The sequence below is a fragment of the Anarrhichthys ocellatus genome, unplaced genomic scaffold (assembly GCF_004355925.1).
Source record: "Anarrhichthys ocellatus isolate YVR2014 unplaced genomic scaffold, GSC_Weel_1.0 scaffold3, whole genome shotgun sequence".
Classification (NCBI taxonomy): domain Eukaryota; kingdom Metazoa; phylum Chordata; class Actinopteri; order Perciformes; family Anarhichadidae; genus Anarrhichthys; species Anarrhichthys ocellatus.
In genome coordinates, this window is record NW_022280033.1 from 10,222,321 (window position 1) to 10,235,053 (window position 12,733).

At 41.7% G+C, this 12,733-nt stretch overlaps 1 protein-coding gene across 4 annotated transcripts in view; it reads right to left on the reverse strand.

Annotated features, from left to right (window-relative positions):
• Positions 1-689: 689 nt before the first annotated feature.
• The window catches only part of slit1a (slit homolog 1a (Drosophila)), an 83,414-nt gene continuing 71,370 nt past the window's right edge, over positions 690-12,733 (reverse strand). For 2 of the 4 annotated variants that reach the window (XM_031879144.1, XM_031879136.1), the window contains 13 exons: positions 10,793-10,864; positions 9,435-9,598; positions 9,222-9,346; positions 8,977-9,074; positions 8,751-8,890; positions 8,351-8,444; positions 8,103-8,240; positions 7,781-8,009; positions 7,528-7,658; positions 7,265-7,419; positions 6,171-6,459; positions 5,247-5,458; positions 690-4,075 (listed from right to left, as the gene is read on the reverse strand). In XM_031879144.1, the coding sequence (XP_031735004.1) occupies positions 3,837-4,075; positions 5,247-5,458; positions 6,171-6,459; positions 7,265-7,419; positions 7,528-7,658; positions 7,781-8,009; positions 8,103-8,240; positions 8,351-8,444; positions 8,751-8,890; positions 8,977-9,074; positions 9,222-9,346; positions 9,435-9,598; positions 10,793-10,864 (2,086 nt within the window). In that variant the 3' untranslated portion in view covers positions 690-3,836. Of the gene's footprint in view, positions 4,076-5,246; positions 5,459-6,170; positions 6,460-7,225; positions 7,420-7,527; positions 7,659-7,780; positions 8,010-8,102; positions 8,241-8,350; positions 8,445-8,750; positions 8,891-8,976; positions 9,075-9,221; positions 9,347-9,434; positions 9,599-10,792; positions 10,865-12,733 lie in introns of all 4 variants that reach the window. The other 2 variants (XM_031879126.1, XM_031879117.1) reach the window with 1 other exon arrangement.

Sequence of the window (12,733 nt, forward strand, 5' to 3'; positions counted from 1 at the left end):
TACTATGACTTTTTTACTTTTTTCGACATGCTATACTATGACTTTTTGATGCCATTGATGACGATTCTAAGTAATGGCCTACCATACATATTTTAATGGCGTACTATGCTAAACTTGTTATGGTACTCTGCACTACAATATTTTTAGGAAAACTATACTTCCACTTTTCAAATAATATTTGAATAGCATACTACACTACTATACTATGACATGTTTTATGGCACATTATATTATAAGTGATTTTTAATGGTATTATAATGGCATACTATACGATGACATTTTTCCATCACATAGTATGCCAGGGTTCTCAAACGGCACAGTTTGACACAGAAGCCGAGTAGTGCATTAAATATAAGCTATTGAAAGTGAAGTATTGAAATTTAAATGTAAACTTCATTTTATGTCACTGTCAGGGTACAAAATGAGCCAGGGAGCCCTCGGGCCTCACTTTATGAAACTATGCTAAAAACTATTACTGCAGCGACATCCGACTTAATTATTGAGCTTGAAAAACCCAACAAATCTCACACATTGAATCCATTTAGTCGCCGTTCTGGAGCTTTTGATCATATCCCATGATAGATTAGTATCCATTTTCTGTGAGCCCTTTAAGGACTTCTCATCTGTATTGGCTTAAAATGTTATACTTTTATGTTTTGTAAAATAACAAATTAGACATTAAGTAAAAGATTAAAAAAAAGACAACTTTGTTAAAAGCACACACATTTAAGTTTAATTAATGAAAAAGAGTGGAGGTTTGGTAAACATTTTGTCGGTGGCACTACATACATTCAGCATTATTGGGAGTTTTTCAGTTAAATCCCACCATCAATCCTGTAACAAAGTAAATAGACTGAACCCAACGAGGGATATTTCTTAAGCTTTTGCACCAGTTCAATACAACAGAGACATTGTGTTGTTTACAATAACATATTTATGTATATAGTTCATAGGATGGTAAATCTGTGTTTCTGGTCATGTGACCAGATAACTGAATTACATCTCAATATAGCACAAGCACCACTAAGATGTCTACCGGGAAGTTGAACGCACCAGTCTAGTACAGATCAGTGCAGAGGAAGGAAAGGAGACATGAAAAGAAAGCCACATTCAACTAAATATGCACCTTTACGAGGCGCACACAGCCTAAGAGTTACAGTGACTGTTCATCAGTACCCTTAATGTTATTGTACACTACTGGGATCACATCAACAGCATGTAAAACAAAGGTAACATGGGTAGCAATTTGAATAGGAGCTCTGTGTCCATTGCACCAAGCTGATATCTGGCTCTGCAGCCTGTCACACAATAAAGAGACTTAAGATTTAGATCAGCAAAATGAATAAACACAATCCCAATCTGCAGGGAGAGCAATGCCTGAAGCCATCCTGATGGACTGTCACTTATTGAACAGTATGTGATCTCTATATCTTACATTGGAAACTAATTAACAGCTAAAAGTTACCACTTCATGAATAAGCATAGGTCATATGTATCTATACACATTTATACATTCAGGTATGACTGTTGTGTTCACTGCAATTGGCACCATTTCTTCTTTTTTTTTCTTCTGTGTGTGGATAGCCACTCAGAACTGACAGACATTGAAATGTCCAGATCTTCCTCCTTTATGATCTGTCAGTAATGGGGCATGTAATGCTTCACACAGTTGCCTCTTCAGACAAATCTAGGATGATACCTTAAACATGATCATTGTCCTCAGAAGGACATTTCATCCTCTTTCTTCTGGCTTGACAGCAGCTTATGATAAGTTGAGCTTGACTACTTTAACTCTGTTGAACTAAAAAAAAAAAACACCTATGGCAAACATCTCTCAAAATAAAATGATAGAAATACAACCCAACACTTCAACAAAATGAACATGAAAACAATCAGAAGCCTTGAAGTGTGGTATGGTAATTACAAGGTCAATTTGAGGGGAACCTTTCTTAACCCCGGCTCTGTCCTCTCCGGCTCCTCGTAGCAAATGAGGAATGTCTGAGCCAGAGAGCAGGACAACACTGTCATAACTCGTTAGCAAGTGATGTTACAAATACCTTACAGATTTTTATGCTATTTTTATTCATTATTTTACCTTTTTTGTTCTTTTTTGAAATTTTAGAAAATATTTGAAAGTCAGCAACATGTACGCCTTTCACTTTCTACAGGAAAATGCCTTTAGATAAAATAAATAAAATCAAGCACAGACTCTCATGAATTATATGTAATATTCACATGGAAGACAACATATACAATATTAAACATATTTATAGACCAATACTGCCTCCTATACAACAAGGCCAACCATCTGCTGTATTTTTTGGCCAATTAATGTAATTAATTACCTTGTTGAAGCAAGTGAGATCAACCAATAAAAACAGCTAGGGAACCAACTGAATACCTTACCACCAGTCCCAAAGCTTCCAGAAACAGACTTACTCTTTAACATAGAAAAATACTATACCAAAATGAAATACAAATATATATATTAGAATCTGTTAGGCATTTCTATATAAAGAGTTGTTGGGGGGGCGGCTAAAGGAGTTAGGTTACATCATGAGACAAAATACAACAAAAAATAAAAGCAAATCAATATGAGAAATTAGACGGAACAAAATAAAAATCAGAAGATGAGTCTGCAACCTTTTTTTTGATAAGATGTATAATGATATTAAGAAGCTCTACATATTTGTTGGCAAACTCTTCTCCACACATGCAACAGTTTGCACAAGTTTAATACTGCAGGCATCAAGACGAGCAGGGCTAAACAGCCTCCTGCTCAAAGGGGGTGGGATTATGCAAATCACCCTAACCCTGAGGCAATCCATGCTGGGGGGAATGATAACCACTGGGCACTGCCAGCACCAGGTTTGGTTTGTTATACGAACAGAATACATAGTTGAACCACACAAGCCCTCTCCCTCTTACAAGTGTTGAGGCTGTGTGTATCCCATGCGTGTGGTCGTGTACTTTAGAGAGGTCTACGACTGTCATTTTCAGTGCTGCTAGTCAGTGCAGTCTCTATTCTTATGGAGTTTCTATGTTACGGAACCTCACCGCAAACAACTGTGACACCAGACCAACTGGCCTCAAAGTCACGACATCCGCACTGGATTATGTGCCACTCTAATCCTCACTTTTCTTTGTTCACTTCTACATGTGCATGTGTGGATGGATGAGTGTATCCCGGCAGAGAAAGTACTACACCAAACCAACAACAACTTTAACTCAACCCAAACCATATCCAGCCCTCTCCAGGTAACCCAGCCAAGCTCAACTCAAGATAGCTTTGCCAAGTCCAACGGTCCAGCTCTCTTGTCATCCCTCTGTTTCTCTCTTTTTGTCTTTCTCTTCCTCTCTTTTGCCACTCTTAGCCAGGCTGGACGCCCAATGTCCTCACTGCCTCCATGAAGCAAAGATGGTGGATGGTGGCTATAGGCTGTCAGATGCCTCACAGATGGATGGGGAATTCACACTGGGTAATTTGGGTTGGAGGGATGCCTCACTCTGAATGCAAAACCTTTGAAATCTCTGGACCCCCTTGGAACAATGTTGCAGATACAATGGTTCTGTTGCTGTTGTTGTCACTTCTACATTGTTGCTCATGATGTTGGTTTCTCTGTGTTACTGTAGGTCACACACCCTTGGAAGGGGAGGAAATGTCCTATTTTACAAACATTGTTGTCCATAATATATAGATAGAGGTTTTATATATATTCTTTATACTCTCTCTTTTTCTTTCTTTCCCTCCCTCACTTTACTCCAGTCCTCTTTCTTTCTTCTTTTCTCTCTATCTTCTGCTCGGCGGCAGCGGCAGGAAATGTGAGTGAATGGTGCTACATGCAGGCCATACAGCCGCACTTGATGGTCTTTTCCACTTCCTCGCTGAAGGAGGTTCCATCGCTGCATTCAAAGGTGTATTTCCGGCGTTTCATTCGCTGGCTGGCGCAGCAGGCCCCCGTATCGCAAGCTCCAGTGCACTCCACCCAAGAAACCATGCGCGTCGTCTGGCAGATGGCGTAGCCTCTCTGTACCTGGTAGACGTCTCGCACAGGTTCCCCTCGGCATTCAGACTCTGGAAAACATGACAAAGACCCGAAGATTAACTTAACCAGGGTACATAGTCAGGGTATAGGCAGGAATCCTGAAGTTATATTAGACACCTTTTTTAGACCGCATCGAACTGCTAACAAAATTCAGATAGACGGGGTGGGAACAAAGCACAAAATAAGAGATTTTTAAGAAGAATAAAATCACTAATACACAAGAGTTGGAAAAAAATCTTGTTCCCTATACGAACATTATTATGCCAACAAACATATTTGTTATTAAAGAAGTCATGAAAATGTCATAAAAAAATGTCATGTAGAAAAATCATAACAAATGTTGAAAGTATAGTGATACAAAAATGTAATATAAAAAGTCATAGTACAGTATGTCATAGTATACAGTGCCATAAAAAATCCCAATAGAGTACATCATAAAGAATATAATTAGTCATAATAATAGTAATAAAAAAGTAATTAATGTAATAAAATAGTAATTAAAGACAAAATATATAATGCCACAATAATATAAAAATGTGATAATATAGTATACCATAATGAAATGTCATAGAAAAGTCATAGTATAGTATGTCGTAAAAAGTAATTAGAAAAGTTATAAAAAGTTGTGATAGAGTATGTTATTAATGACAAACAATGATATTGTGTTCACAAGAATGGTGCAGATGGACGGACAACCGCAAGACATTATGCCTTCTACGGTTGTTGCCGGCAAGGACGCATGCAAAGTGATAGTCTGTTTTAAAAATGTCATAAAAAAGTGATAGTATAGGATGTCATAAAAAAGTAAAAGAAGTCAAAGAACTATACGTCATAAATGACATCAAAAATGTCATCATAAAGTAATGTCATAGAACATGTCATAGGAGAAGTCCTTCAAACATGTGTCCGAAAACTTTGCGTACTGTTATCGAGCAGCAGTCAGTGGGTCAGTAAGAGCCCTGGTGGTCCTTTTCAGACAAGGTGACTCTCGCAGGATTCCATAAATAAACTACACAGCGTCCTACACAATGATTATATTCACGCAAATTTCAGCATTAAACCTTTTTAGACAAATATACATGTTAAAAACAAGCTAAGAAATGTTATACCTCGGAAGATGTTGTTTAAGACTTAATCATAGCACCTTCTTAAACGTTTTTTTCCCCTTTAGAATTACAGACTGACAAAGAGAAAACCAACCTGCGTCACAAAGTTCCCCAGTGTAGCCACTTTCACAGTGACAGTAGGCGTCTCCTGTGTCTGAGATCTGACAGCGGCCGTGTTTGCAGGACAGGCGACGGCAGGGGTTGAACAGCTCTCCCTGTTGGTTACACAGGGCACCGCGGTAACCCTCCTCACACTCGCAGCGGTATGACTGAGTGTCCAGAGGGATGCACTTTCCATGGACACACCTAGTAAGACACAACCACGTTGATCAAATTCCTATAAATCAATTAAGTTTATGTTTCAAAAGCAGTATCATGATTTGATGCATCGAAAAAAAGGTTCACAACTACATTTAATGAATACATTACATTTGGATGTTGGGGCAGTGACAGGTGAGGATAAGCAGCATATTTATGTTGGCATAACACATATTTACAGCCATGTTTATTTTTCCTCCTTTTTTTGTCATGTTTTTTTCTTATGCATTTGGGAAGGTGGTCCTCAAAAATCAACCAATTAGAAGTGTGCCTTAAGTTACAGAAGGTTGAGAATCCTTGAACTAAAGTACCTAAAGTGATTAAACTATCTCCACCTAAGATACAACAGTAAAATGCCACTTCATCGTCGTTGTTGTATCAGTATCAACAGTCTAACAAGGAAATGCTTTATAATAAATCAGTCACAGGGGCTATTTTTTTCTGCAGAAGAAGTACTTTAACTTTTGATTCTTTGAGAACATTTTGCTGATGATACTTCTGTGCTTTTACTTAAATGGTATTTTGATGGCAATACGTGTAACAGTGCATCTTTACATTGTGTTGTTGTATTGGTACTATTATTTAAGTAAAGGATTTGAGCACTTCTTTCCCCACTGCCCATTGTGTGGTAAGACAAAGGGCAGTAAGATGTTTACTGTTCAATATGTATCTGATATTTATATTCCATTCGCTAACATACTTGCTGCCCTGGCAGGGGTTGGTAGCTGTCTGGTCACAGTGCGGCCCACTCCAGCCTGGCTGGCAGTGGCATACTGGTCCCTGGAACCCATCAGGCTGGCATATGCCATGTACACAGTAGATCTTCTTGCAGGGCTCGCAGCCCGGTACCACGCCAGGCTTCATCTGTGTCTTGGTGAAGTCCTGGAGCTCATTGTTGATGTATAGGTTCTGGATACAGCCATGGAAACTGGAACCGTTCTGGAGCTGCCAGAGACGGAACACACCGGAATGTACATCCACTGGCATGCCTGGAGGAGGAGGGGGAAAACAGATGACTTTAAAAAGGTGTGAAGACATGCATACTGGATCACAGACAGACGACTAACACAGGGCTGGTATGAGTGTAATGAAGGAAGGCATTTCAAATATGGGTATCCCAACAGTGCTTATACAATTTGTCAAATGAATCTACTCTTTTTTTTTTTTTTAAATGGGCTTTGATATTTTGCATTTGCACCACAAGACACATCATCCTTGAAACAAATTACAGCAAAAGGCAAAAGTGTTATGGGAAAACGTCTCCTGTAGTGTTGCATGAATGAAGAACAGCACAACACATCACAGCACTGAAACACACTGTACCAATTATGAGCCACTCCTTCCACACATCCATGCAAATATAGAAATAATCTGAAGTTAAGACTGTCTGGTAGTTCTTATGGTAGTCACTAGAGGGCATACTTCACATAGTGTAAGAAATGTTTGACAAGCGACTATTAAACGGTGTGTTGTATGTTCACTATAGGTTATAATCAAAAATCTCATTTTTGAGAGTTATGTTTTATTTGTCAAGGTGGAATGGGTCATTTATTCATTGCGAATATGGCGCATATGTGCATATTTATTTGTTGCGAATTAATGTGTGGCCCCCTAGCAAACACAGTCATGACTGAAGGTGGGGATGGTGTGGGTGGAGGGAGGATAGGGTTGAGGGGAGGGGTTGGTTGCAGTGGTGACAAAGCGAGGGGGGGGGAGGGGGAGGGTGATTGACAGTAGTGTAGTAGTTAAGAGTGCCTGCAGAGGAGGGAGGTGTGTTCTGGAGAGGGCCCCTACCCCCCACGTATAGTGGAGCCTCCCCGTTGAGGGGCCGCACCGCCGCAAAGCTGTCCATTGTTGTAGGGAGACCCCCATCAATGGACAGGTTCACCATCTGGTCAAAGGTCACTAGCTCCACAGTGTGGAACTGGCCATCGTTGATCGTCTCAGTACTGGCAAAGGAAAACAGAGATGGGACATAAGATAGAAGAAACATACAAATGCCACCTTTTCACAAGCTAACAGTTAGAGTAAACCTCACTGTTTCAAAGGCAGCTTACCTGTAGATGGCATGTCCTGGCAGGCTGCCGGGGTCATAGCTGACTTTGACATGGCCTTGGTAGAGCTCCACTGCAATATGATCATTGTCCCCATTGTACAGCAGGATGCCATTATCCTCAGCTGTTGACACCTACAGAGCGAAAATGTTTGCATATAGGGTGTTTGAATTATTCAGGTCTCAGAAAGGCAGCGTGTATACACACAGAAATCATGTTCAGAAATCATTCACTCATTAACACACTCTGTGGATACCTGTAAGGTGATGTTAGCCTGCGGCCAGTTCTTGAGGTCAGAGAGCAGCAGGTAGGAGTCTCTGTCGATAAAGTTGACGCTGACCAGCTTCTCGCAGCGCGGACCCCCAAACTCCGGAGGACACTGGCAGAGGGCACGCCCGCCTCGCTCCACACATGGTGCATTGTTCTGGCAGTCGGCCAGCTCACATAAGGAGAGTGGAGATGGGAGAACCTCACACAACTGACCACTATAGAGAGACAGAGAAGAAGGACGATGGTAGTGGAGCAGACGAAACTATGCAGCCAACATAAAGCCTGTGTTAAATGTGTGCTCCTCTCACTTGAATCCTCCAGGACAGACGCAGGAGTATCCATTTAGCTCATCCACACACTGAGCTCCATTCTGACAACGATGCTCCTCACAGTCATTATAGTCTACACTGCAGTCATCACCGACATAACCAGGAGAGCACACACACCTGCAATACACAAACACAACACTGGAATCAAAAGCTACAGACGTCTATTTTTCACTATAGGAAGTCATCATTTTTTACTGCATCTGATGTTGCTGACAGCAAAAACTTACTTGGGGCCAGTGGAGGTGATGAGGCAGGTAGACTGATGTTGGCAGGGGCTCCGTCCTGGGGCGCACACATCTTCCATTTCTTCGCACATCTCCCCTACACCGAAACAAGTATTTAAAAAAAAAAAGTGTGAACTGTTGCACAACACAGAGAAAGAACCATCCGGCAAAAACAAGTAAGTCTTGCAGCAATTTATTGTTACAGCATGATCAATTTAATATGTTTTAAAATCCAAGATAGTAATCCGGTCAAGCAATACTCGCATGAAATTATTAAACCTGAAAAACCATTTCCACTTGGTCTCTGAAAAGTAGATGGCTTAGCTTATTTCAAGTATCAGACTTGGGGATTTTTTTTGCAGTGCAGTTGCTTCTTGAGTCAAACTGTCCTGCACGCACTAACCTGTGTAGTAGGGGGGACAAAAACAAGTGTAGTTGTTGACTCCATCGAGGCAGGTCGCGCCGTTCTCACAGTTGTTGTCCTCGCATTCGTCAATGTTGGTTTGGCAAGTGGGGCCCTCGAAGCCCAGTGGACATGTGCAACTGCGATTAACGTACACACACTCATTACATCATCATTCATCTCTTCTTTGTGAGATAAATACGATTTCAAAGCTCGGCTTCCTCACCTGTATTGCCCCTCCTCATCCACATTCACTTGGCAGGTTCCTCCGTTGGCACATGGGTTACTCACACAGGCATTCAGAGCTGTCTCACAGTTCTTGCCCTGGGACAGTGAAAGGCAAATCATATATATATATAATATAATATTAATTAATATAATTATTTTTTTGCTATAAATCATGCATCCTTCAAGACCCTGCAACACATAGAGGATGTTCACAAATCGGTGGTAGCATTGTGTAGCTCTCACCTTGAATCCCGGAGGACAGCTGCACCGGTAGATCTCCGCCATGTCGCTGTGACAGATGCCTTGGTTCAGACAGGGACTGGACAGACAGGGGTTACACTTGGCCAGCACTGTAGAGTCCACATCGCCTAAGAAATACCAGACCGTTAAGAATGAATTGCATGTAGATACTTGTGCTGCTTATATCATATATCCGTGTCCATCACAATAACTCACCTGTGCATTCAAACTTCTTTGCAGGTGTGGTGAGCAGCAACTTGCCCTCCATGCCCTGCGGGCCAGCACAACGGGCGATGCCAGGCTCTTTGTAGCTGGTCTTCACCCAGTCAGACAACCAGCGCAGGCGACAGTCACAGTGCAAGGGGTTGGCACCAATTGCCCTAATAGGTAGATAAACTTATCAGTGGTTTCATGATTTAGGGTGGCTTTGTTATACTCTTCAGCCTCATTTTGTTCAGTAACAAATTCTGCCATCCACTGTAATACACTCTATCAACAGCAGGTGTCCCTACAACCTTACGTAAATAAAACCAGCTCAACTTTGTGTACCATAGAAATAAACCACTTCTTCTCAAAGAACACAGAATACTTAAAGTTGAATGCTCAATGCCACTTTGTGCATACATCATTTGGAGAATGTCTTCTCAATTGTAGACAAAGGTGCAAACAGAAGGCACCACTTCTGTCATGGTGGTCGTGAATCAATGCTGTGCTCTGTCCTGCTGTATGCACAAACACTCCTGAATCGATGCTGTTCCATTACGGTGGAACACAGGCTCATCTTTCAGGCCCAGCCAATAGCTGACACCTGACATCTGCTAACATGAAAGCCACTTGACTGTGACTGTGGATCAATGGCTGCCCTCCATCCCTTCCTTCACCCTGTTTTCCTGCAGCCTTGACTGCTGTACAGCCATCCTAAAAATGTCTTTGTTTAGTCCTCTCTATCCCCCCTTCGACATCTCCAACTCTGACACTGATAGGCCTATTGATCAGTGACTGTCAAGGGATGATGTGAATATCGAGGCTGGATGGCAGAGGACACACTGCAAAGATACTAGACTATGATACTGAGACTGTAGTTTTACACATGTCCACGAGTACATGCACAACCACACTACGCCTATACACCTCACACAAAATTACAGACATAAATAAACAAACCAAAACAAGCACAAATGTCCACAGACCATGGATAATGGTCTGTGTGTTAGCAAACGTGTGTGTGTGTGTGTGTGTTTTGGAGATGTGACAGGGAGATGAGACAGTACAGGGGTCTGTGTGTTACTTCAACCACAGGACTGCGGTTGATTAAGGGAGGGCTTGGCTCATGTGAAGCCCACCAAAGAGGACTACAGACAGGCCACTGTGAGCCACGCTCTCCGGCTGTCTGACCAGACCCCCTCTGTGACTGAATGTGTGTGTGTGTGTGTGTGTCTGTGTTAGCGTACATGTGTATAGTCTTCACAAACTGAGTGGTAAATGCAGACATTATCACATAGGCTTCCATTGGGGCATACAGTTGTGTGTGTGTGTGTGCGTGTGTCTCTGTGTCTGTGGGTGTTACTACTTACAAGTGGGAGAGTGAGGCCACATCATTGAAGATGCCATCAGGAAGCTCTGAGATTTCGTTGCCGTGGAGAGACCTGAGGGGTGACCGAGGAAGGAGAGGAAAAATTATGACCATAAACATGTTTCATCATAGGAAAATAATACTATGTTGTGTAACTTTTCTGTCGTACTGTTAGAACTGAAATGATTAGACAATTCACTGGTTAGTTGATTGACAGAAAATGTACTATTTCAGTTGTCAAATTATCACTTTTAAAGCAAATAAAACTAAAAACAAATTGCTCATTATAGCTTCCAAAGTGTGCAGGTTTTCTTAGACTTCTATGATTGAATATTGAACAGACAAAACAAGCTATTTGAAAATGTCATCTTGGAGAAATGTAATATTGGAGACTGTGACTGGCGTTTAACGCAGTACAGACAAAAGGATAAATCAAGTATAATTGACTAATTAATCGATAATGACGAATTGTTGCAGTCCTACACACAAACATGTGTTTTCAGACAGCTAAAATCACAAATAATGGGAAATAGGTTGAGGGATATTTCAGTGTCGCGTTGGGTGGTAGTGTTGGGTTTGTATTTCTGGTTGAGCTTTATGCAGTTGGCAGAGATGTGAGGCTCTATAAGTATGTAAAGGACTGGTGTCAGGTTTCTATATGCGTCTGGCTGGCAGAGCCAACAAGGGTACAGAAGGAGGGCGGTAACAGAGTTGCACCACATGCAGGACCTCGAAAAACATCAGTGTAAGTGTGTGTGTGCAGGTTTACAGGTATATTAATGTGCTTGCATATTTAAGCACATTCATGTACATCAATCTGTATGTGCTTATACACTATATTGTATTTCCTTTGGTGTTCTCTAAATACTATCAAGGGTGACAAGCCAACATGGCTTAATGGCTAAATGACTGATGGCTGCTGTAATCCGCTGGGTCATTACCACCTCCAACCCTCAGCTGACCGCATGCTAATGTTACCGCAGCTCAGTCTTCAGCACCAATACATGACGCTTCTGCTCTCCATGCCTGGATGACTGGAACCGATGTATAAACAGACTTTAAAACACTACTTCCTTTTTTTGTTTGATCTGTGAATTACCACTAAGGTGTTGACGAGTCAGGGGAAAGGATACAGAGAGCGGAGCTGGTCAATGTAAGGATGTAGAGCCGTGCTCAAGTATGAAAGGGAAAATATACTGTGTAACCATCTGAGACAACAAGTTAATTGGCCTGTGTGCAGGGGGGGGGGGGGGTGCTTATTAGTGTAGAGAGAGTAGGTGGGTTGTGGTAGTCGGAGTTAGGATACTGAGGGCAGGAAGCCAGCTGCATTGTGCCAACTAGGCAGAGATCTCATGGGAGAAAGGAGCCAGGGAGTCTCCAGGAAGAAACCCGATCCGCTCTCCTGCTAACATTCTCTCTGTCTATCCTTTTTTAGTTTTCTTTTCTACAGCTGTAAATCATTACACCACTTCATCTTACCTATGTCAAGCTTGGCACAATCCTCAGAATGGAATTGCATTTGACGCTTCTGGACAGGTAAAATGATGGTTTATGATGTACAGTGTGCACAGATGTTCAACACAGGCTTGTTCCCCTGTGATTCTGTGAGTCCTGTGAGCTACATGTTTTGAGGATCATGTGGTACTGGCATTTACTCACAGCACTGCATCCAATCGCAGTTTGAGAATATGTCAGGTTTTATTTCATTCTTTGCAGACATTAAATCTCTTTTCCTTTATCACACTCTTTCATATCACTTTCTTTTGTCACAGCTTCCCACCCAAGACCTAGCGAACCACGCCCTAGAGCTGTCTCAGCTCACTCACCTCACACCTAATACCCAGCAGGCCAATTAGCAGCTTATTAATCTGCAGCTCAAACCACAACCATCACACACACACACACACACACACACACACACACACACACACACACACTAAAC